A 25,356-nucleotide genomic window follows, 5' to 3' on the forward strand; every position below is an offset into this window, starting at 1 on the left:
AATAAATATAAAAACCACACACTCTGGCTAAAGAATTATTTTTGTCTGTCGCAGAGCGAATGAATGTTAGTGAATAAGGACCAAAGGTTAACAGTTTTTACACAGCAAATAACTGACATGGGAATTTAGTGAACGACTGGTCGGATCAGAACCATAAATTGTTAAGATACCAGCTAAACTGCAGAAAAGTGAAGGCAGGTATTTAGAGTCTGACAATGCGGAAGCCATCTGATACTTGCTGAGTGGCAGTAAGGAGGGAGAAACACTGAAGGACTTTTTGTCTTGGACACAGACAATGCTCAATACAAGGTAGGACAAGACAATCCAGTCCGCTGCTCACCATGTACAAAGTTTTACACAGTGGTGGGCTGAAGAAGTGGATTGGACTCCCAGCTGGGGATAAACCAGTGACCTGTTCTGCTTGTCTATTTTTCCGCTGACCACAGCTTAGTACATTGACTCCTTTCCAGCCCTGTATTTGTTCTCCAGTGACTTCCCTTCCTTACAAATAGCCATTATGTTCAGCGCAGGGAGGGGCGCAGCTCTGGGAGCTGAATGGAATTTGCATGGTTCAATGCAAGCTCACATCTCTGAGTATACAGAGAGACAATGGCAGGACCTCTGAAATTACCTTGCTAAATTTGATGCTTAGCTTGCATATAATAACTGAGCAGACCTCCAGCCCAACTCCCGCCATCTGCCTCTTATGCAGATGTGCAGCTTCTTGACCATGTCGACATGGCAGGTACAAATGAATGAATTAGTTGCTATGCCATACTAGATTTTGATGGCAACTTAACTACAATACAAAACGTTTTTTTTTTTTTTTACTTCATTGCCTATTGCAGAAAAAGTTTCATCCCCAACTATCTATAACACCTGCTAGTGGCTGCTTTCTTGCAATCTATTCATTTAGGATGGAGTCGGGGTATGCAAAAAAGTTTAATTTCATTCTCAAGTTCATGATGTACAATAACAAATTATATTGTGGTACCGTGTTAGCCAGAAAAGAGTAGTCACATCGATTCTCAAGTTCAAACACTCTCGACATGAGGTCCTACTGTATGGAAGTCATCTGCAAAAAATATGTAATTGTGTTTTGCTGACACAGACGTGATGGGGAGAGCTTCCCGAGCTCAGGTGAAGAGCTGTCATATTTGTGAGGTGGTGCAGGGCTGGGGCAGCACATATTTAGGGTGTTGCCAGCAATCACAATACTTTTGAAAAAAAACACAGACACACACACACACAGAGAAACAAAGGTGTGCCTCTGGCGTTTCCACAGGAGAGGGCTGGGTAAGACCTGCCACCTCCTACTCCTCCCCCGTCTCTTGGTTCACATTCTCCCTGATTACAGAGGCACAGAGCTGTAGAGCAAACAGGAGGAAGCTCTGTGCCTGTCCTGCTTGATTCCTGATTCCCACTAACTACAATACATTTTTTGGGCCTTGCTATTGACTATCATTTACTTGCACATCTGGAAATTGTGGCCCGGGTTTGGGCTAGCTTTACCTGTCTTCACGTACGCTTCCTTTTCCACCCCTACACACATAGATCACTTTTCCTTTTCAAGGCGGATGCTTTGTCAGCTATCGATAGAACTACAAAATGAGTATTAATGGAGGGTCCCATCTCCGGATCAATACCCTAGGCAGGCTCACTAGAGCAGAATCTGGTCCTGATCTATCCAGCAGGTATGAGATGAACAACCACCACAAAATGGTGGTAGGAGGAGGTGGAGGAGGACTTATGCCACAGAAAACATACTACGTCCAGCAGTCCTACAGCGAACAAACCGGAGAAGGCTATGGGTGAGAAACGTATAAATATTCTATGGGTTAAAAGTGCGAATTGGAGTTTCCGACTGTTATCCGGCAGCTGAAAAAATTCCTCAGAAATGTCATTATCTACAAAGATTTGTCTTGTTTTCTACTAGGTGGTTGTGTGTTCTATAGAATTGCCAATCTGGTTGTCACATTAGATAATTTGGTAAAATTTTAGTATATGTACCAAAGCCAATAGTGGAATTGTTGCAATTTTTACTATTGTGCTGAAAGATGGCTACATATAGATAATTATCTAATACCAATAAGTCTGGTTTCCAAAGCTTTTCATTATTATTTCAAAATACAAAGTTAGTAATCTGATGAGTAAAATTAACATTGATGTAGGAAAAAAATGAGTCTAATATTAAGTTATTTGTAAAAATATTTTTGAACATATTTTTCTATATAGCGGTCAAAGGAAATGTCATCCGGATGTATGAAATTGTTTGCGGGGTGAGTGACTTATGACAGACCTGAAACAGCTGCTGTCAGTCGCACCAAGTATGGCATCTAGGAAATCATACATACACTTGTGTTTCTATCGAGTAGCATTGGAGGAAGTCACCGCCATACCCCGTGAGCCTTACCTGCTGTGAATTATTTACTATGTTCCAAGCTTTACATCCCCTGTTGGTTACGTAAATGATCTGTGACTACAGTATCATAATGGTGGCTTCCTTGCTGTTATGTTGTGCCCTGAAACTGTTTTGTAATGACAATGTTCACATATTGCCAGGGCGGTCTACCCAGCCCCCATACACAAGGTGCTGGAGACATGTCTGGCCCTGGGATGAGATCACTAAGGCAAAGTTGTTGAGCAGACTGAGGAATTTTGTTTTGTTTTTGCTTTAGGCTTTCTCTCAGGAAAGATAATGTGAAACTGAGGAGGTTTAGCTGGTTACTTTATATCTTTGATTTTCTCACAAGGGAAGAACCCCCCCAACCCCCACAATCTGCACACAATGATATACTGCCACAACAGCAGCTCTGTTTTACAGGGTTAGATAAGTCTGCACACACATGGAAAATGATGAATGAATTTACAATTTCATTATTTGATTAAAGAGTTTCTCTAGGTTTACTTATAAAATCGAAGTATAGTATCTTCACAAGGTTCATCATGAAGGGTTGGCGCTGCAGCAGCCCATTGGTGCCCCAATATTTGGTGCACATCACATAGAGATACATTGAAGTCACTTTACTATTTTAGTTTTGTGATATTTGCTGATGGTTTTTTTGTGCCAAATTCTTCAAAATGGCACATAGGGGACATGAATTTGGCCTAAAACAAAAATGTTTTATTTTTGTCTGTAGCAAATTTTTGGGTCGTCTTAGCACCAAAAGTCACAAAAATGCATCCAATTGATACCTCCACAGGAAACCTTACTCCAGGCAAGGATTGGAGTGAAATGCACCCCAAAATTGCAACATTTTGTAAAAGTCACTGTTCATGAATTTGCTTAAAGCAACTGGAAAAATAAAAGTTGTTTAGGATAAAATAAAAATTAGACAACTGAAAATGGATAGAGAATAGAGCACATATACTAAAGCCGCTGAAAAGGAGAAGATGACTCCAGAAAAGTGGAGAAACAGCAATGATGAACTGGGCCCCTACTGTACATCCAGCAAATCCTATGGGTATGAACCTATAATAATAATAATCTTTATATAGCGCTAACATATTCCGCAGCGCTTTACATTATTATCACTGTCCCCAATGGGGCTCACAATCTAAATTCCCTATCAGTATGTCTTTGGAATGTGGGAGGAAACTGGAGTACCCGGAGGAAACCCACGCAAACACGGAGAGAACATACAAACTCTTTGCAGATGTTGTACTTGGTGGGGTTTGAACCCAGGACTCCAGCACTGCAAGGCTGCTGTGCTAACCACTGCGCCACCGTGCTGCCCGATACAGAGTCATTGCTCTAATCTGTAATGTAAAAAAGAGGACAGCGCCACAACGGTCAGTGATGAGAAAAAACTTACAGCTTTAATCTGCCAACTGCGGCGACGTTTCGGTATAAACCTTTATCAAGCAAGGTTTATGGCGCTGTCCTCTTTTTTACATTATGGATTGGACTTTTTAGCTGGGCTGACCCCCTGGCAAGGACTTGCGTCCACAGGCCTAGGAAGGCTGTAAGGGACATAGGGTGCGGTTTAACCTATTTTTTGGAATTGCTCTAATCTGATCTTGTGGGTTAGGCCATGTTCACACGCTGCGGGTTCCTCTGTGGGTTCTCCCGCAGCGGAATTGAAAATCTGCAGGGCAAAACCGCTGTGGTTATCCCTGCAGATTTATCGCGGTTTGTTCCGCGGTTTCCGCTGTGGGATTACTGCTGTACTATTGATGCTGCATATGCAGCAATATGCAGCATCAATAGTAATGGTAAAAATAATAAAAATTGGCTATACTCACCCTCTGACGTCGCGATCTCCCCGGCGCTGCAAGCGGCTGTGCCGACAAGGACCTTCGTGACGTCACGGTCATGTGACCGCGGCGTCATCACGGTCATGTGACCGCGACGTCACCACAGGTCCTGTTCGGCACAGCAACTGAGACCGGACGCCGCGGGCAGCGCTGAGAGGTGAGTATAGCTTCATTTTTTATTTTAATTCTTTTTTTTACACTATTTTATGGTTCCCAGGGCCTGGAGGAGAGTCTCCTCTCCTCCACCCCGGGTACCACCGCACATTAACCGCTTACTTCCCGCAACGTGGGCACAGCCCCATGCGGGAAGTAAGCGGTTCAATGCATTCCTATGTGTGCAGAATCGCAGCGATTCTGCACAAAGAAGTGACATGCTGCGGGTTGTAAACCGCTGCGTTTCTGCGCGGTTTTTCCCGCAGCATGTGCACTGCGGTTTGCGGTTTCCATAGGGTTTACATGTTAATGTAAACGCTTTGGAAACTGCTGCGGACCCGCAGCATCAAAATCACGGCGGTTCCGCGGTAAAAACCGCAGCGTGTGAACATGGCCTTACTCCCTCATGGACTTATGAAAACCTTTTTTCGGGTAACTATTTTTTACTATTCATACACAGGCTAAAATAGAGCACGCCATGACTGTCCAGCTGCTGTTCTCAGTTGATATAACAGTACCAACCAAACTTGGTGATTTGAGCTGGTCTGGTTGCTATGGATCGTCTGCCTAGTAGCTAATGTCAGACTGTAGAGTGAGTTAGTGGACAATATTCCGCGCTGCCGACAGAATGGAGATGTATATCACAGTATGGTACAGTTAGTTGGTGGTTTATTTTTGAAGTATATAACTTCTTCAGGAAAAACCACATGTATCTACATGTGTTTTTTCCTGAAGAAGTTATATACTTCGAAACACGTTGAAATAAACCACCAACTAACTGTACCATACTGTACAGATATACTTCTCCATTCTGTCGGCAGCGCGGAATATTGTCCACTAACTCATTCTACAGTCTGATGGTCACTTGCTGACCTGTGCATCCGCTGCAGCTGATTTTCTACATTATATTTGTCTTTAACAGATTGAACAGATGAGTTTAATCTGAGTGCTAAACTGCATTTCTCGGATAAGACCCTATTTGTGCTGATCTCTGCTACAGTTTCTTGGTAACTAATGTCGTTAGACTGCTCATTAGTGATGAGCGAATGTGCTGGGATTAGGTGTTATCCGAGCATCTTCGGGTGCTAACCGAGTGTCATCGGTGTGCTCGAAAAATATGCTCAAGTCACCATGGCTACATGTCTCGCGGCTGTTCGACAGCTGCAATACATGCGGGGATTGCCTGTTTGTTAAGCAATCTGTGCATGTGTTGCAGCTGTTGAACAGCCGCGAGACATGCAGCCGCCGTGACTCGAACACATTTTTCAAGCACGCCAAGGATACTTCATAACACCTTACCCAGTACGTTTGCTCATTGCTACAACTAATCCTTAGCAACCACACTGTCTTGTGTCATGTAGGTCCTCTATTTTTGTGGGTAGAGAAGGAGGGTTCTTTCCAGCATGGATTTAGACTCTTTCCTGCCTTTTTAAAGCAGATTTTTATAAAAAAAAAAAAAAAAAAAAAACAACAACTTTTATTCTGGTCAGATATTGGCTTAAAACCAACTACACAGGCTGGTTCTAAAAGAAACATATCATGGTTTATGCAATAGCAAACTGAATGTTCTATGGTTTTTTTTCCTTCTGTGGTGGATATCATTCTTGCAATTAGTGTAAATACTGGACACAACTTTCTTATGTGCCAGTGTGCCCCATATAAAATTAAAAAAAAATGCATACTTGCCTCCCAAACCTATGCGACTCCAGTGCTGTGCCGGCCAATATTAATTTAACATTGGCTGCAGCTTTCATGTGACACAACAAAGTCACGTAAACTCCAGAACTAACAACGCCAACATTTTGGAGCAGCGCCCATCCAGCAAGGCACACTAGCAATTAAAGGGAACCTGTCACCTGAATTTGGCAGGACCAGTTTTGGGTCATATGGGCGGGGTTTTTGGGTGTTTGATTCACTCTTTCCTTACCCGCTGGCTGCATGCTGGCCGCAATATTGGATTGAAGTTCATTCTCTGTCCTCTGGAGTACACGCCTGCGCAAGGCAATTACACCCGAAAACCCCACCCATATGACCCAAAACTGGTCCCGCCAAATTCAGGTGACAGGTTCCATATAAAGGGCTGTCCAGTAGTGCACAACCTCTTTTTTAAGTGCCTTTAGATGAGCTGATCTCAGTTGACTAACGCTTCTTTACACGGGTCGTTAAAAACTGATATGAACAATCACTAGTAATGACTATTCTGTCTGCACAGAGCATCATAATGTTGGCAATACATTCCCTCTTTACATTGGGCGATGTAATGATGACTAAATGATCTGACTACCCAATGAAGGAGCATTGTGTTTGTTCGCTGGGTGATCATTACCATGTTTACTCTGGCCATCTAGATGCACATTAAATTAGCCTTTCATTTTCTTTATTAAATCCACCATATGTTGTTAGATATATGGGCCTTTTAAGTTACTGCTATTTTTATAGCCTTTACCAAACTGGTGTTGGTCACAATGTAGAGCATCCTAAGACACGCCCCAATACCTACAGCCACAGTCCCTGACATCTGCTGTTTCCTCATTGTTGTAGACTGACTTCAATAATATGTGTGAGAGCATGCATTTTTAACACTGTACAGCTACCTTTAACAGTTGGAGAATGTAATGCTTACAATGCCTAATCCACTTACTACTGTAATAGTATCACTAATCTACTATATAATTGTCTAAGGGTCACTTCCGTCTTTCTGTCCTTCTGTCTGTCTGTCACGGATATTCATTGGTCGCGGCCTCTGTCTGTCATGGAAATCCAAGTCGCTGATTGGTCGCGGCAAAACAGCCACGACCAATCAGCGACGCGCACAGTCCGGAAGAAAATGGCCGCTCCTTCCTCCCCGCAGTCAGTGCCCGGCGCCCGCATACTCCCCTCCGGTCACCGCTCACACAGGGTTAATGTCGGCGGTAACGGACTGCGTTATGCTGCGGATAACGCACTCCGTTACCACTGCTATTAACCCTGTGTGTCCCCAACTTTTTACTATTGACGCTGCCTATGCGGCATCAATAGTAAAAAATGTAATGTTAAAAATAATAAAAAAACAAAAAACCTGCTATACTCACCCTCCGTATTCCGCCTGCGTGAGAAGGACCTGCCAAGACGTCACGGTCATATGACCACGACGTCATCACAGGCCCTGCGCGAGAAGGACCTGCCATGACGTCACGGTCATGTGACCGTGACATCATGGCAGGTCCTTCTCGTGCAGGCGCAAAGAAGCTGCAGTACCATGGGACAGGCAGGGACAGTGTCAGGAGTGCCAGGAGCAGGTGAGTATTTCATATTCACCTGTCCGCGTTCCATCCGCCGGGCGCCGCTCCGTCTTCCCGTCCTCTTGCAGTGACTGTGCAGGTCAGAGGGCGCGATGACGTATTAGTGTGCGTGCCGCCCTCTGCCTGAACAGGCAGTGCGGAGAAACGGGACGCTGAGGAGCAGCGACGAGAGGTGAGTATGTGATTTTTTTTTTTACATTTTTTTATTGCAGCAGCATTACATGTGGCACAATGCTGTATGGAGCGTCTATGGGGCCATAAAGAACTGCATGGAGCATTACATGGGACATCCATGGGGCCATAACTGCATGGAGCATTATATGGGGCATCTATGGGGCCATAACTGCATGGAGCATTATATGGGACATCTATGGGACCATAACTGCATGGAGCATTATATGGGACATCTATGGGACCATAACTGCATGGAGCATTACATGGGACATCCATGGGGCCATAACTGCATGGAGCATTACATGGGACATCCATGGGGCCATAACTGCATGGAGCATTATATGGGGCATCTATGGGGCCATAACTGCATGAGCATTATATGGGACATCTATGGGACCATAACTGCATGGAGCATTATATGGGACATCCATGGGGCCATAACTGCATGGAGCATTATATGGGGCATCTATGGGGCCATAACTGCATGGAGCATTATATGGGGCATCTATGGGGCCATAACTGCATGCAGCATTATATGGGGCATCTATGGGGCCATAACTGCATGGAGCATTATACTACGTGACTGGGCAAAATACTACGTGATTGGGCAATATACTACGTGGACATGCATATTCTAGAATACCCGATGCGTTAGAATCAGGCCACAATCTAGTGTGTGTGTGTATGTATATATATATATATATTTCATTGATCTTATATTGCAATACTGTATTAGTGCAAAGTGACGCCAGTAGATAACGCGATGACATATACTATTACTATGTAAAGAAAAATTGCAGCTGTAAACCAAAGAAAACTTAAACTGTTGGAATTTTTCAACTTGCTTGGGGGTAGGGTGGGGTAAGATGACTACTAGGCAGCTACACTTTACAATGCGGGTGTGTTCATTTCTCTTCTAAACATTTCTACCAAGGATCATTTGAAAGTAACCAGTGAGCCCGCTGTCCAATAAATTATGTTGATGTTGGCCATCCTGTGTGTTTTGTACTCTAGGGGTTAACTCTTGCTGCTTATGTGACCTCACATTCCAGGATGACTCCCTACCCACTCCTGATAAAGGGCCTGTCTAAGGACAAAACTGAGCAAAGTAAATCTTGCAGCTCTGTTATTGTCTCCATTTTTACATGGCTTCCTTGCAGCAACTTCTTTTGTGTCTTTCGTCATAAACTATAGGAATTATTTGCTTATTTAATTCTGCAGTTATGAGCCTGGGAATGTGGATGAATTAACCTTTGTCTGCACAATAAATATATTTGAAGATGTAAACGCTAATGATTGTTTCGGCATGAGATATGATCTCCGCTCACTGATTATTTTTTATGTGCAGATGACTCATCCCTGGTACAAGTCCAGGTACATGGTAATAAAATGCTACTATTGAGAGGCTAAAGATTCTACCAGCAAAACTGTTTTGGCCCCCATACACAATAGATAAGGCTACTTTCACATTAGCGTCGTGCACTGCACGTAGCAATGCGACGTTGCGGCGCACCGACGCATACTGTGCAAGCGCCGCACAACGGGGGCAGCGGATGCTGTTTTTCAACGCATCCACTGCCCCATTGTGATGTGCGGGGAGGCGGGGGCGTAGTTCCGGCAGCGCATGCGCGGTCGGAAATGCTGGACACGACGCACCAAAAAACGTTAAAAGCAACGTTTTTTGGTGGCGACGGTCCGACGCAACACAACGCAACCGTCGCATAACGGTTGCGACGTGTGGCAATGCGTCGCACTGCGTCGCTAATGCAAGTCTGGAGAAAAAACGCATCCTGCAAGCACTTTTGCAGGATGCGTTTTTTTCCACAAAACGATGCATAGCGACGTGCAGTGCACGACGCTAGTGTGAAAGTAGCCTAAGTCATCTGAACCCACCGATTTTGGCAGGATTGTCCAACCATCTAATGCATATGGGAGCCTCACCATTGTGCCCTGGCAAATTGTGATGTGACCTAAGAATCGGGTGGTTGAAATTCAATCTCTTAACCCATTTCTTTAATGGGGACATAAGGTGCCGGTAGATGATTCTGGCAGTGGTTCTTTACTGTGTCGGGAAGTTGGGAGAGGTAGCTCTCAGGCAAACGATCAGCCAACAGGTATCTAATTTGGATGGGCCGCTTTAATCATGTCCCCATGTTGGCATAAAATTCAGATGTGCATTTCTACACCAGAAACCCAATTCATATGCAAAGGATGCGGTTTGCCAATGGATTTACTGAACATTTCAGTGTGATATGAAAGTCTGCAGTACCAACCATTGAGTCATGCTGCCCTTTTTCAATCCAGTTTAGTTTTCATCTAATTTATGCAAATACAAGTATTAATTGACCCCTTGTTGCTAAGTGACAATAATTCAGAATATTAAAGGTATAGGGCTTGATTCATCAAAAACTTTTATGCCAGGAAGCTGGCTTAAAAGACTTTGAAAAGTTGCCAAACATTTGTGCAACACGGAATTGAGCAATACGTTTTGGTGTTTCCTCACCAGTTTGAAACGGCTCAGCCAAAATGGGCACAGCCAGTCTTAATGAATTGGCCCAATAGTATTCCATTCTGGTTGTTTTTGATTTGTCAGTAGAGCCTTGAGGTCTGAGCACTGTGGGTGACCATCGGTGAACTTGAAGCATCTCATTGCATACAGGCAGCTTGATGTGTGAGCTAGGATCTAGAGATGCTGTTAGATACTGTTCTTTTTTATTATAAAAGCTGCTTATAGCACTATGTGTTCATGTATTAAGCTCTCACACAAGAAACAAAACATGACTTGGCTATAACCTTATCAAGATATCAAGCCAATGTCAACATGCACTCCGTAAACTTTGCAGGAAAGCTTTGAATTACTCCCATTTCCTGCAAAGCTTCTATTCCAGACAATAAAAGAATAGAAAAATAATAATGGGCTACTTTCATGTTGTATTGAACTAAAAGTCAAGGCATAAGTCATAGGCCCCCTACCAGGCGCAGCATCCATTAGTAACTGCTACCTTGGCACACGCTATAGCTACTCCCTATCTACTGATCATCAAATCAAAGCAAATTCTAGAATGTGATATCCTATATAAAAGGGCAATTAAAAACAGCCAAATGAGCTGTAGTTTCTGTGAATGAGTGCTACATATTTTCTATAAACCACCTACTTATGCAATAATCTAGGGCTGGGGAGGTAAGTAAATTGTTGATGGACGCCCATACACAATTCCTTCTCTAGCCCCTTAGTGATGGGGCCAAATTTTAAAAATCTGACCAGTGTCATTTTATGTGGTAATAACTCTGGAACGCTTCAACAAATTCCAGTGATTTTGGGACTGTTTTTCATGACACATATTACTTTTTGATAATGGTAAATTTAGGTTGATATGTTTTGTGTTTATTTATAAAGAATATCAGATATTTGACAAAAATGTTAAAAAATTAGCAACTTTCAAACTTTGAATGATTTATCCCTTTAATTTAGATAGTCATACCATAGCAAAACATTAATAAATAACAATTCCCACATGTCTACTTTACATCAGCACCATTTGTAAAATGTTATTTTATTTTGTTAGCATTTGAGGAGGTTTATAAATGTAGCAGTAATTTTTTTCATTTTTTCAAGAAAATGTACAGAAAGTTTTAAGGGGCCTATCCAGGTTTGAAGTGATTTTAGGGGTCCTATATATTGGAAAACCCCCAAAACTGATACCATTTTAAAAACAACACCTCCTGACATACGGAAAAATGCTGTCAGGTAGCTTATTAACCCTTCAGGTGCTTTTCAGTAATTAATACAAAGTGGCATGATAGGAATGAAAAAGTTGATTTTTACCACCTAAATGTCGCTGACTTTTTAACAGGTCAATGTAGCCGGCAGACTCTAAGGCCGCTATTTGCTTGTGAATTGCCATGACAAACATCATGACCACACAATCGTGATCTCAGGGTGCCGATGGGGATAACGAGGGAGAAGCCATACTCTTTGAAACATTTATATGATGTAGTCATTATTGACAGCAGCATCTAAGGGGTTAAACAGATATGGACGGTGACAACACTGATCGTGGCTGATGCAGCAAGTTGTCAGCTATAGTGCACAGCCAACAGCAGCTGGATTGTCACCTGTATGGGGATGCTATTCTTATATCTCAGGTCAGTTAAAAGACGTATTGGTGGTGATTAAGGGGCTAGTCATAAGCCATATGATCTTTACCAAACTTAGTCATTCCTAAAATGATGTATTTAGAAAGCACATTTTGCTGTTGGCATACCCTGGGGTCAGTGATAATGCTTCTCTGGTTTGGAGTCCATCTCTCATCCTCTTAAAAAATGGTACTTACCATATATGATGGGATAATAGGTCTCATTTCCACCTAGACAGACATATGTCAAACCGTACTTTAAAGTGTCTGGTCATACTAGAAGAATTCATGTTCTACCAAGCCCAAACTAGACAACTAAAGGCAAATTGTACATTAGCTCTTGGCAACATCATTAGAGAGGCTTCTTCTTATTTGGTTTATAGTATTCTTCACATTAAATACTGATTTTTTTTTATTCTTTTCCAATACCTGTAGCATTAGTAAAGGAGATATACACTCATTTTTCAATATGGAGCTATTTGATCCTTAAATATTGATGGGTCGATGGTCAACTGCGTTTCAAACTTCAGCTCTACTTTACCATTGATTTGGGGTTTATAGATATATTCAGAACAGTTAGTCTCTTCTATGGGACTGTAAATGGTCTTGATCTTCTCCTCATACATCGCAATGTTTGAGGTTACACAGCATAGACTTTGAGCTTACACAATTCCAACTGCAAATAATACTAAGTGTATGTACCACCCCAGATACATAAAGGAGAACTGAGTTAAACCGGAAATCCCATTGTCTTTAAGACTAGCTAATATTATGTCTGCCTGGATATTCAATAACATAGATATGATGGGACATTTGGTTTGTAATATAAATTTTAACTGCCAGATTTACATGATTTCTGGAGGTTAACATTTGATAATGGGTGCAAAGGAGAGGCAACCTATGTTTTTTTATTCAATTGATTGATAATTGTTTTTAGGATATCATATTAGAAGTTGCCTGAAATGGGGGGTAATAGTTTGTGATGGTAAGTTTTGTAGGATCCCATTCTCTTAAATTTCACTGCCTCCTTTACATAAGTCTATACCTGATCCCACTGATTTAAAAGCCATGTGCACTGGTAAATGATTAGTTGAACGATCATTCAGAGGAACATTCATTGCATTGTGCAAATAGGCCAAGGGACGAGCCAAGTAATGAGCAAAATATACCAGCGATCCTAAGCTCCCCTAAAGTTTTATACATTCAGTATGAATGCTAAATATACCGTACATGGAAATGGAGTGCCAATCGACATGCTATATCACTGATTGGTGCTCATTATGTGCAGATTGTTTGCCCAGGTAAATGAGCCCATAAGGCCCTTATTAATACTTTAGGTGTCAACTGAATGATATTTTGGCTGACGGCTATCTCTCTCAACTTCCCCACACATAAGAATGCTAGTATAGAGCCACTGCCTGACTCCTCTGGCAGCGGCTTATCTCCTGGAAAGCAGAAGGATCTGTCACTAGATATAAAAAAGACCTGATTTTTCTCTCCTCCTGACATTATTTGTAAAGGGAGACTCAAAAGCTTCCTGTGCAGATTATTTGAGAATTCAACGTAAAGGTACCTTCACACGAAACGACTTTACAATGAGAACGACAACGATCCGTGACGTTGCAGCGTCCTGGATAGCGATATCGTTGTGTTTGACACGCAGCAGCGATCTGGATCCTGCTGTGATATCGCTGGTCGTTGAATAAAGTTCAGAACTTTATTTGGTCGTCAGACCGGCGTGTATCGTCAGGTTTGACACCAAAAGCAACGATACCAGCGATGTTTTACGCTGGTAACCAGGGTAAATATCGGGTTACTAAGCGCAGGGCCGCGCTTAGTAACCCGATGTTTACCCTGGTTACCAGCGTAAAAGTAAAAAAAACAAACAGTACATACTCACCTGCGCGTCCCCTGCCGTCCGCTTCCTGCTCTGACTGACTGCCGGCCCTAAAGTGAAAGTAAAAGCACAGCGGTGACGTCACCGCTCTGCTTTTAGGGGCCGGCGCTCACACAGTACAGGAAGCGGATGCCGGGGGACGCGCAGGTGAGCATGTACTGTTTGTTATTTTTACTTTTACGCTGGTAACCAGAGTAAACATCGGGTTACTAAGCGCGGCCCTGCGCTTAGCAACCCGATGTTTACCCTGGTTACCCGGGGACCTCGGCATCGTTGGTCGCTGGAGAGCGGTCTGTGTGACAGCTCTCCAGCAACCAAACAGCGACGCTGCAGCGATCGGCATTGTTGTCGCTATCGCTGCAGCGTCGCTTCGTGTGAAGGTACCTTAAGGCTGAGTCACACATAACGATATCACGCTTTTGGTGACGTAAGCAACGATCCCGCTAACGATCTCGTTATGTGTGACAGCGACCAACGATCAGGCCCCTGCTGGGAGATCGTTGGTCGATGGGAATGATCAGGACCTTTTTTTTTGTCGCTGATCACCCGCTGTCATCGCTGGATCGGCGTGTGTGACGCCGATCCAGCGATGTGTTCACTTGTAACCAGGGTAAATATCGGGCTAATAAGTGCAGGGCTGCGCTTAGTAACCCGATATTTACCCTGGTTACCATTGTAAAAGTAAAAAAAAAAAACCAGTACATACTCACATTCTGATGTCTGTCACGTCCCCCGGCGTCCACAGGGTTGACTGTGTCAGCGCCGGCAGTAACAGCGGTGACGTCACCGCTGTGCTCTGCTTTCCGGCCGGCGCTGCCAGTCAACCCTGTGGACGCCGGGGGACGTGACAGACATCAGAATGTGAGTATGTAGTGTTTTTTTTTTTTTTTACTTTTACAATGGTAACCAGGGTAAATATCGGGTTACTAAGCGCGGCCCTGCACTTAGTAACCCAATGTTTACCCTGGTTACCCGGGTGCTGCAGGGGGACTTCGGCATCGTTGAAGACAGTTTCAACGATGCCGAAGTCGTTCCCCTGATCGTCTGTGTGACAGCTCCCCAGCGACCACACAACGACTTACCAACGATCACGGCCAGGTCGTATCGCTGGTCGTGATCGTTGGTAAGTCGTTTAGTGTAACGGTACCTTAACTTTAGTGTAATGTGTATGGGGGCCTCTAGGCATTACTGCTCCCACAGTGTCATGATGAGAAGAGGTTATTGTGGGCTACAACATTTACAGACCAGCATGAAATAACAGAGCATATAATACAATAGGTCATGTAAGCACTCTTAACTGTTATATTCTGGTGGAATGCTTGCTATCTTGGTGATAGCAATTATTTATATGTAGATTGCTTATTCTGGCCATTGTATAAGGTCTATATGGAGGACCACTCAGGGGAGTATGTGTAAATAAATGACCTCCCCATGGGAGTAGTCCATAAAGTAAATAAATGCATTTTATTGCAAGTTTATTAGCAGTGATCTTAAAGGGAACCTGTCAGGTGATTAACCAGTAACCAGTATGAATCGTATCCTTGCTGCACAATTGTAGCCAGGTAAATTATTTTCTGAAACACTCTGGTGTTTCAGAGAAAATATTCTTTGAAGACCTAGAAAGAGATTAGGCTAGCCTTGCTCCACCCCTGGCCGACTCTTCTCAGTGCCGATCTAGGTGTTTGACAGGCCAGGCTGTTTTACAAAGTTATCTTCATATGTAAAAGGACTCTTATGTCTAAAATTACTGAACTCTCTACGAGGAATCCATCAAGCAAGTGAGAACGCCATACACCTGGATTGTTTGTATAGTGAGAGCATATATACTGTGAGAATAAAGTATTTATCTTGAAGTAGTCATTTCTAACTGGAACGTAGCAATATAAAGTGGAATAGGTACATTTCTACACTATGTTGCCTTTGGTTGATAGGCCATATACTATACATACAGAAATGTAGTAGTAAAATGTCTTGTTGCTGCTAGAAAACAACTTGATTACTTTTTGAAAAGGAAAACTGGTTGTCTTCTGTATAGAGCCCATTATTGATGTTAGAGACTACTCTTGTTGGCCAGTCTGAACTTGTAATGAGCGTGTGATTTAATATTTGTACATTAAATAGAATCTCCCACAAATGTCCATGCTTATGTACAATTAAGAATAAAGGAGAACTAAACGTGGAAAATTGAGAAATATATATGTCATCCCTTTCCTCCTTGGTCTTCCCCTTTCCATTTATCTGGGTTTTTTCATTATATCACAAACTGAGAGAAACAAAGAAATCTCAAGTGTCTTCTTCCACATGCCTCCTTCACGAAATCCTGTTCCTGGCTATAAGACAACAAACTGCAGCAGAAGCCTCCCCCCTCTACTGTCTTCTCGAAACAAATAAGCTACCTACCTACTATGCCACTAATGTTCTTTTGTGTATTGGCCAAGTCTCTATTGATGAGACAAACTTTCATTGTGTTGTAATATCAGAAAACTTGCTTGTAAGTGGAGCAGCACAGATTTGATAAAGAACACACTAGGGGACTATGAGTACTACAGCTTCTTAATATACAGGTTCACTCCTACTCTGGGTGTATAGACTATATGACTGGCCAGGTAGTGCACCACATTGTCTGGACCATCATACAGAACTCATCATAATTGCGATCTATGGTCACGCCTTTGTTGTATTACTCATACAAACGTGTAACCTCATAAAGTGTTTATGACTTATATAAAGGGGTTTGCTGAGGAGTGACCCAGGATTAAATGGCTTACTATTATTATGGAGTATAGCATTTATTTGCCAAAGAAAACACAGAGCACTTATGTCATTTGTCATGTATATACAATATAAAGCGTGACCTATGTCCGGAGGATGGGCTGAGTTCCTCCCAGTGGATCAGTTGACCCATTTTGACAGCAGAAGATTCTGGCATTCACACTGGACTTGTTTATCACTCTTGCCTGAAGACAAACAGATCAGGTAAATTGAAATCCTATCGTGAAGCCTTCAAAAGTTGCACAATTCAAATGGCCAAAAAAGACAGCCGATTCGCTTCACGTTTTCCAATTGGCAGTTATTTGATAGCCTGTTTAGACAAGCCGACTGTGCCTCTGATTCGCAGAAAGATTGTTAGTAGATTGTTCTGTGTGCATAGGATGTAATTGTTTTCAGTAGCACAGGTCGTGTTTACACAGCATGATGTGCTGCCAAAAATGAATATTTTTAAGCAAGCTTAAAAATTATTTCACACGACGAACAAACTTTTTGTATTGTGGTACATACTGTATAAGCTATTTCTTCAAAGTTTAATGAGTATTGATTGTTTAGCATGTCCAAGGTAAATGTGGTTTTCACATATTGGCCACATTCTAATTTTTCTTTGAAGGTGGAATAAGTGCCAGTGTGGACAGAGCCTAAAGTCCCCCATACACCTTAGACGGCTGTCAGCTAAACAATGGTTTGGCCGGCAACTATCTCGTCAGTATCTTGCACACGTGTGCTCGCTCAGCTGAGTGCTAATGTGTTCTCAATGAAAGAGACACTGCCAGACATTTCTGGCAATGGCTTAGAGATCAAAATAATTGGCAGTCTGAAATCGGACATGCTAGATCCCCCTCTTCGACAGTCCACTATTCGGGACACACCTATATTCATCAGTCTGTTGGCCGAACTCATCGATATCAACTTATAAATTACCACTGGGGAGGGCCCATGTCTGTCAAGTTTTAGTTTTGTAATTTCTCCAGAGCAGGTGCACATTCAGACTTTGCATATTTATTTAATGGTAACTTTTTTAGTACTTACTGCTTGTAATCTTTTTTGTTGATGTTGTTTTCCAGTATGGTTTATATTACCAGTTCCTTTCTTTTAGTATTTCGTTAACAAGCTTTTTTCTAAGTACAATATCTACAGTGTAGTTAGAGCAGACCCATGGCTCATAGTTGTAAATGCATATCGTGTGAAAGCACATTCCAGAGATTTATACCAAACCTGTTTAGGGGAAAAGCCTCAAGGTATATGATATACTTGAGAAGTTTTCATTTTCCCAGTATCTTCCTTTTAATTTTCGCATGATTTTACAGCCAAATCAAATGAAGCTGCTGAATACTTTCTCCTCCTCTGATGCCAATATTGAAATATCACTGCCACTCTGTAGGCCTTAAATTCTGGTGAAAGTTGTGCTCTGTATAATGCACCTTTGGAGGGACTAACAAGCTGTGAGAAGGGCGGTTCCTCTCATTGTGACTGACTTATGCATGGAGAGAGGGTGATAGGTGACAGGAAGAATTATGGCAATGACACTGGGCTGTATTAACCCATGACTGGGCCCCTAGGCTTTCAGGTATTTCAAGTCCCCTCCAGAACATCAATCTTTCACCAACACCTAGATGAAATAAAGTTTAATGACTTCTTTTGTCCTCTGAAGTCCTAAGTCAGTAAAGTTCTTTTGCCTTTTATAAATACCTTTAATCAACCCCCTAGTATTTTTTCACGACTGATCACCATGACTACGGAGACTAATTAAAGCTATTTTGGCTTTAGGAAAGTTCTTGATGGACTTTAGCTAAAAATCTTGTATGCCCTATCAAAGAGAACACTGGAGAGTGTACACCTTAGTATGATAGTAATGTATATCTGTTGTTCCCTTAGGCTGTACTTGTGAACTTGAGAACTTACCGTAAGTCTTTTCCTAAAAACATTCTTTAGCATAATTTTTATTTTTTTTACAAGCGGTTATCGCTTTGTCCTTCCCACAACTGTACTTGTAGGGCCTTTTTACATTGTTGCTGGAACTTGGAGAAGCAACATTTTTGATGATTAATGAAAGTAGTAAAAAATATTGGCTTACACCACATTGATGGTGCCCAAAAAGGGCAATTGGATTACAGTTCTCATTTTAATAAAGGAAATTGCTTACTAGTTGCTTGTAATAAATTCGCTAGGTTTGCTAGATGCAATTATTATCGCTGGATGTGGTACAAAATTGTAGAATCATAAACTTTGGGTTTAAGTCTATACTTAGCACAAGCACCAATACAAACCATAAAATCACGAGTTTGGTCAACTAACTTTATCCTAGAAATGCTAACCACTCATGTCTTTGGTGGGTATGTTTTTATACCGTAGACATTAAAAGTAAGAATAACCAAGCTTAGTTATCCTTCTATCAGATTTAATAAAAATTTTACAATTAATTTAGTAAAACAAAACAAAAAAAAAACCATAACCAGGTTCCTTGCATCGTGTTCTCATACACTTTATGCAGTTAATAGCCCTCTGTGTCTGTACTGTTACATACTTAGGCAGTTAACTGGTTCATGCAGCTTTACCTGAACACCCGAGCCTTAGGCTAGGTTCACATTGCGTTAGTGCAGTCTGTTTAGCACATACGCTAACGGACTGCGTTAACGCAATGTCCAAAAAGGATCACGTTTAGTGATCGCGCTAGCGCAGATGCCTAATCTGCGATAGCGAGAACGGACCCAAAAATGCTGCAGACAGCGTTCGAGGTCCGTCACAAAATAACGGCACATCGCTAACGCACGCCAAAAATGGCATGCGTTAGGGATGCGTTACATATATTGCGGTCAATGGGTGCACTAGCGGATCCGTTACATTGCGTTAGTGCCGCTATGTAACGGATTCCGTTAGCGGATACCCACTAACGCAATGTGAACCTAGCCTTACACTATGGCTGGTCCAAATAACTAAAGCAATTGTTACCATCCACCTCTCGTGTCTCCCCTTTTCCTCATAGTTTGTAAGCTTACGAGCAGGGCCCTCATTCCTCCTGGTATCTATTTTGATTTTGTGATTTCTATTATGCTGTAATGTCTATTGTCTGTACAAGTCCCCTCTATAATTTGTAAAGCGCTGCGGAATATGTTGGCGCTATATAAATAAAATTATTATTATTATTAGTAGAGAAGTGATCTCAGCTTGGATGACATCCATTCATTTGTTTTATCTTGTGCCCAGCCATTGGATTAGCTGGAAGCTCGTGAACACCAATGCAAAAATTTCTATTGGGTCACAATTTTTCTTCTTATATAGGCCAAAATGACTTTTTAGGCCTCTTAGGCTCTAGGGCTTGGCCGCAACTACCACTTCAGCACCCACTATAATTATGTGCCTGTACCAAACCTAGATTCATATATTTAGCCTCAAGTGCAATTATGTTGTCAAGTAAGAGGATGGCATTTATTTTAAGCACAGGTCAAAAATATGTCTGCTCATGCTATGGTCTCACAGTTACAGTATATATGATGCTCAGTTTTCTCTATATATTTCATTTGTCTTTGGTGTTCTTTCTTCTTTATTACAAAGTATGGAATCTGTATTCCCTCACACGGTGATCCCCAGCTCTGTGGGAACTTTTCAGTGGTTTTATACATATTTGTACACAGTTTCTATTCAGGTGATAAGAAGTCTACAAGTTTTGACCCTTTGGGGTTAGAGGTGACAATTTTGGAAGGCACAGCTGTTCTGTATGGAACATGGATGAATTTACTCCAGTGAACTCATTTTGAAATCAATGTCTGCCATCATAAAACTGATGATGTCAGACAGGTAGAGTTGGATTTTCACACAGAATACAATGAAGTTTGTTGATAAAGGCCTGACTCCTGTCTAGCGTCTCAGTTAGTCATGCACCACTCCTTTCTCTGGGTTGTCTGCGCTAACATTAAGACTACACATTTCCCTTGGATATCTTACATTTTTCCTAGGCTGGCCTGCTATAATCCAGTTGTGTAATAACAAGTGGACTTTTCCTCTGATGCGTGTATCCATATTTCGCACACCTTTTTCAGTGAGTCAGCATAATTACTCTTTTGTTGAAGGAAAGATTATTGCTTACAAGCTGAGACACTGCACACATGCAATCACCGCTACCCACCCATACCAGACAAGAAATGGCTTGTTCTGGCAAAGAAATTAAAAGCTCTCAGCATGTGACAGACGCTTGGGAGAGGTGGCACTGTCAAGGACATTTGACTGCTGGAAAGCATTAGAAGGATTCCTACACCAATGATGGGAATTTAAAAGGAAGCGAACCAAGGGCAAAATAAATAAGAGAGGGGTCTGTGCATTCTAAATATCTGCATTTAACTCTTGATTCATTTTGGAGAAAATCATAGGAGAAGGTACGGTTGGGGACCAGTGACTAGTCCGAGGGGAAGGCTCTTGCTGACTTCTCCCCGCCCACTAAGCTAGACTGATAGGTCTCTGCCTAGGAGTACGTTCTCACAAATATATTTTGGCCTGTGTGTTCAATGGAGCAAATTTTACCTATGGGCAAATGCCTAAGGTCTGCATGAAAACAATGCCAGCATGCACTAGTCGGGTCTGAATTACTAATCAGACCAGTGTATGTAAAAAGTATATCTACTGTGCAGATGAGTGCACAGAACCAGTCTGCAAATCCTGGATATGACTGGTCTGCAATGTTCAGTGCTGATACTTACTTAACCCTTTGCATGTGTATAGGAAGAGACCTGTCCATCTAGATGGGTGAGTAGAAAAAGATGGCAAGGACGTGCCTCTACCCAAGGATATCTCTTCAAGGGTAGGTTGTCAATGCCGAGTTGGCAAACTAAAAGCTTTATTTAATACTGGGCACAACATAATATCTTGGATTAACAAACAAAAATTTAAACTTAAAAAACACCAAGCTAAAAGTTCTTAAGGCTTCTTGGGACATCCAAGGTTGTGGTAGATGTTTAGATGGGGTAAAGTGACAGGCTCGCTTTAAATACAAGTATTATGTATTTGTGCTGCATGTTCTATGCTGTAGACTTTATGACTGGGAGTACTTTACATAGCACAGTCTATTTAATGAGTGTCATGCATCAATTATAACATTGAGTGTTAATATTCTGTAAAATTCCTTTAGTACAGGAATAATGGGGCCTGACTATGATGTATCCAATAGTTACTTAACTATCAAGTTTTTTTTTTTCAAAGGTCAGTCTGACATAAGTGTAAAGGGTACATTTTTGCGCCTACGTTCTGGCCACAAGTCATTGCCCTCAATTCGGGTCTAATATGGTTTGGCTGGGAGACTACAGGACTTATGGACTACTAGAGGACATATTAAAGGAATTGCACTACATATAGATATCTTTTTTTTTTTTTTTTTTATTCAACAACCATTAATTGTTCTCATAAGTGTTGCTGCAGGGAAGGCATATTTGGCATCTCCACAACATTGTTTCCATTGCGGGCAGCTTTGTATTTGGAGAATACATGGAATATGTCCATTCATAGCAATGTATGTATATTGTTCATACAGAGATCATACAGCCGGGATCCCATTAAGCTCTATGGCCGGGCTGTTATCCTATAATATTACAAAGTTACTAATTTACTCATCTGCTTTTGTTTTTCAGGCAAACTGGGACAATGTCCCGTCGTTCAAACACAGTCCAAGATATGCTTCAGCATATTTCCGAATGCTTAATCCGCGCAGAACTGATTGCAGCCCCGGTATGTACTCCATCTTGATTACATGTGAAGACTAAAATAAATGAAATACATAATTAGCATCATATTTGATAATGTAGGTGACCGGACACATAGAGAAATCCTATGTTTATATAGCGCTCATAAATGTATAAAATGTTATTAAAGTCTATGAACGTGGACATGTTTTTTTTTTTACAGTTAAAGGGAATCTCTCAGCAGATTTTTGCTACCTCTTTTGAGAGCAGCGTAATGTAGGCAAAGAGATCCCGATTCTAATGACGTATCACTTAGTTTACTGGGTGCAGCCGTTCTGACACAATCAAGAGTTTTTAGATGTAGCAGAACCTTGCTCACAGCGGGCTCTCTATGTACACAGTCTATAGACAGTGAGTTGCTTATCACAGGAGGGGGCGTGGTCTGACTAGGTCTCACGGGCACTGCTGTAGTCTGAGCAGTGATGAGGTCCTGGTGGTAAAACCTTCACTGTAAGTAAACAACAGCACACAGCTTAGTAAATAATACATTGCTGAAATCTGTGTTTTAACCCCTACCTCATGCTGTCTTCAAATTACATAGAAAAAAACTGCTGACAGATTCCCTTTAAAAGGCACAGGTCATGTTGAAAATGGTATCTGATCTTCAGGCAGGATGTTGTATAGAAGTACAAATTACACTGACTCTTTTCCAATAAACCTATCTTTCTGCTGATCTTCTCCTTCTCAATACCATGCTGCCCACAGGCCAGACTGCATGTCCAATGTGACAAGCTCCCTGTAAGCTTCTCTTTGGAGCCACAGCCACATCTACCTGGCACATGAATGAGCAACTGGAATTGCCATTTGGCAGCAGAATAGTTGATTGTGGTAGTGAATTATCATACTGCAATTCCCACACATATTATTTGACGTAGCTCCAGGTGCAAGTCTTAGGCTAGGGTTGCATGACCACTTTCTCTCATCCGATAAAATCAGTACAATTATGCTAATCACACTCTGATCAGAGTGTGATCCAATTTTCTCAGAGGTGGAGGAAAAAAGTTTCTCCACCTTCTCTAAATTGTGCGTACATGAAAATCAGATCACACCGAGATGTCATCTGAATGCGGTCCGACTTTTTCCATGGACCCATAGTTTAATGGGCGAGTTCCATCCAATTCTCTTAAGGCAAATTGTACATGCTGAATTTTTTTTTTCTTAGACTGGCTTTGCTCAAGGAAAAAATCGGACATGTGCACAGCCTCATAGAATAACAAGAGGACGAGTTGCAGCACCAATATTCATAGTTGCCACCCTTTTTGGGATGACCATCTTCATACTATTATGAGTAGTCCTCTCACGAGATTTCACTGTATAAATTGAAAGAATAGAAAAGATGGTAATACAGCCCATAACTGCCTATTACAGAGGCTGAGAGTAATGATTTACCCTCTGAAAGCAGCTTAATGTCCATAATGACCTGTACCATTGAGTGAGTTCCTGCCACTAAATATAGTTATATAATTTACAATTTGGTTGGGTAATAATTGCATAATATTGGATTGAGAACATTGATTTCCAAGCATCCAAATAGTAATGTTATCTTCTCATTTGCTTTATTTAGCTAATTTAATTATATGTATACAGTACCTTGATTGATTTCCTACATTTCCGAAAATACAATTTATTATACCAATGTGTTTGTATAGGTAATATGTCAAATTTAAAGTGTACAGGGCACTACGCAGCAGTGATTGTACTATTCTACCAGCTCTAATTCAGCTACGGGGCACATATTTCATACTTTTTGTCAAACATTATTTATTTAAACCCTCATTAATATATTCAGTGCCCTACATATAAACATATATGCAACTTGTATACAATGGTATGTGATGTGCTGTTTTCTCATTTTGCAGCATGACCTTCCTAATAGTATTTAATCTAAGGTTATGGCTCCACGGTCCGGAGGGGCGGCGGTATCGCCGCAGCGGCGAAGCCGCTCGGCGCTAAGCCCCGCCCCCTTTCTGGGACGCGATGGTGCCGGATGTGTACAGTACACATCCGGGATCATCGCACCCCTCGCCATAGGGCCCTGTGATATGCCTTGCGGGGACGCTGCGTCCCCGCAAGGTGTACGGACATGCTGCAATCTGAAAAGACGCGCAGCATGTCCGGAGTCGCAGGGCCGCCGCGTGCGGGTTTCCACGCATAGTGGAGACGGGATTTCCTAAAATCCCCTCCACTATGCTGGAACATCTGGACGCTGCTTGTTTGACGCTGCAGCGTCAAACAAGCAGCGTTTACTTACCGTGGAAAAATACCCTAAGGCTCCACTTTTTAGGATTTCCAGAAGTTAGACTCGGTTCAAAGGCAGGCAACTAGATTAGTACAGAGGATGGAAGGCCTCTCATATGATGAGTTGAAAAAGATGGGCTTGTTTAGTTTAGGAAAAAGATGCCTCAGAGATCTCATATATATATATATATATATATATATATATATATATATATATATATATATATATATATATATATATATATATATATATATATATATATATATATATATATATATATATATATATATATGTGTGTGTGGTCAGTACAGAGGACTTGTTCCTTCCAAAGACCATATTAAGGACCAGGGGGCACTCATTACAGGTGGAAGAAAGGCGATTCCAGCAGCTAAATAGGAAAGGGTTCTTTATAGTTAGAGCAGTCAGGGCTGGATGATTTCCTCAGTACACATAACATTGTGGGTTATAGTTATTTTAGTGACAAAATTAATAGTAGGTGGAGAAAGGTTGATCTTGATGGACCTAGGTCTTCTTTTCAACCTTTGCAACTATATGTAACACAGTGACTTGTAGACTCTGGCGAACCCACAGAGTTTTGCCAGAGGAAGACTCCTAAGGAAAATGCTTCTGCTTGCCATGTATTTCCTGAAGAGTCTTTTAAAATTGTTGCACCGTTTGGCATTTACAGAAGATTTGTTTCACGGCACATTCAACTTTGATG

The 25,356-nt window shown here is 41.7% G+C and overlaps 1 protein-coding gene across 4 annotated transcripts in view; it reads left to right on the top strand.

Moving 5' to 3' along the window:
- The first annotated feature begins 265 nt into the window (after positions 1–265).
- Positions 266–25,356, top strand: part of DSP (desmoplakin) — a 59,280-nt gene continuing 34,189 nt past the window's right edge. For 3 of the 4 annotated variants that reach the window (XM_077269825.1, XM_077269827.1, XM_077269828.1), the window contains exons 1-2: positions 1,143–1,811; positions 22,286–22,382. In XM_077269825.1, the coding sequence (XP_077125940.1) occupies positions 1,609–1,811; positions 22,286–22,382 (300 nt within the window). In that variant the 5' untranslated portion in view covers positions 1,143–1,608. Of the gene's footprint in view, positions 310–1,142; positions 1,812–22,285; positions 22,383–25,356 lie in introns of those variants that run through there. The other variant, XM_077269826.1, reaches the window with a different exon arrangement.

This window comes from Ranitomeya variabilis, chromosome 6, assembly GCF_051348905.1.
Source record: "Ranitomeya variabilis isolate aRanVar5 chromosome 6, aRanVar5.hap1, whole genome shotgun sequence".
NCBI lineage: Eukaryota > Metazoa > Chordata > Amphibia > Anura > Dendrobatidae > Ranitomeya > Ranitomeya variabilis.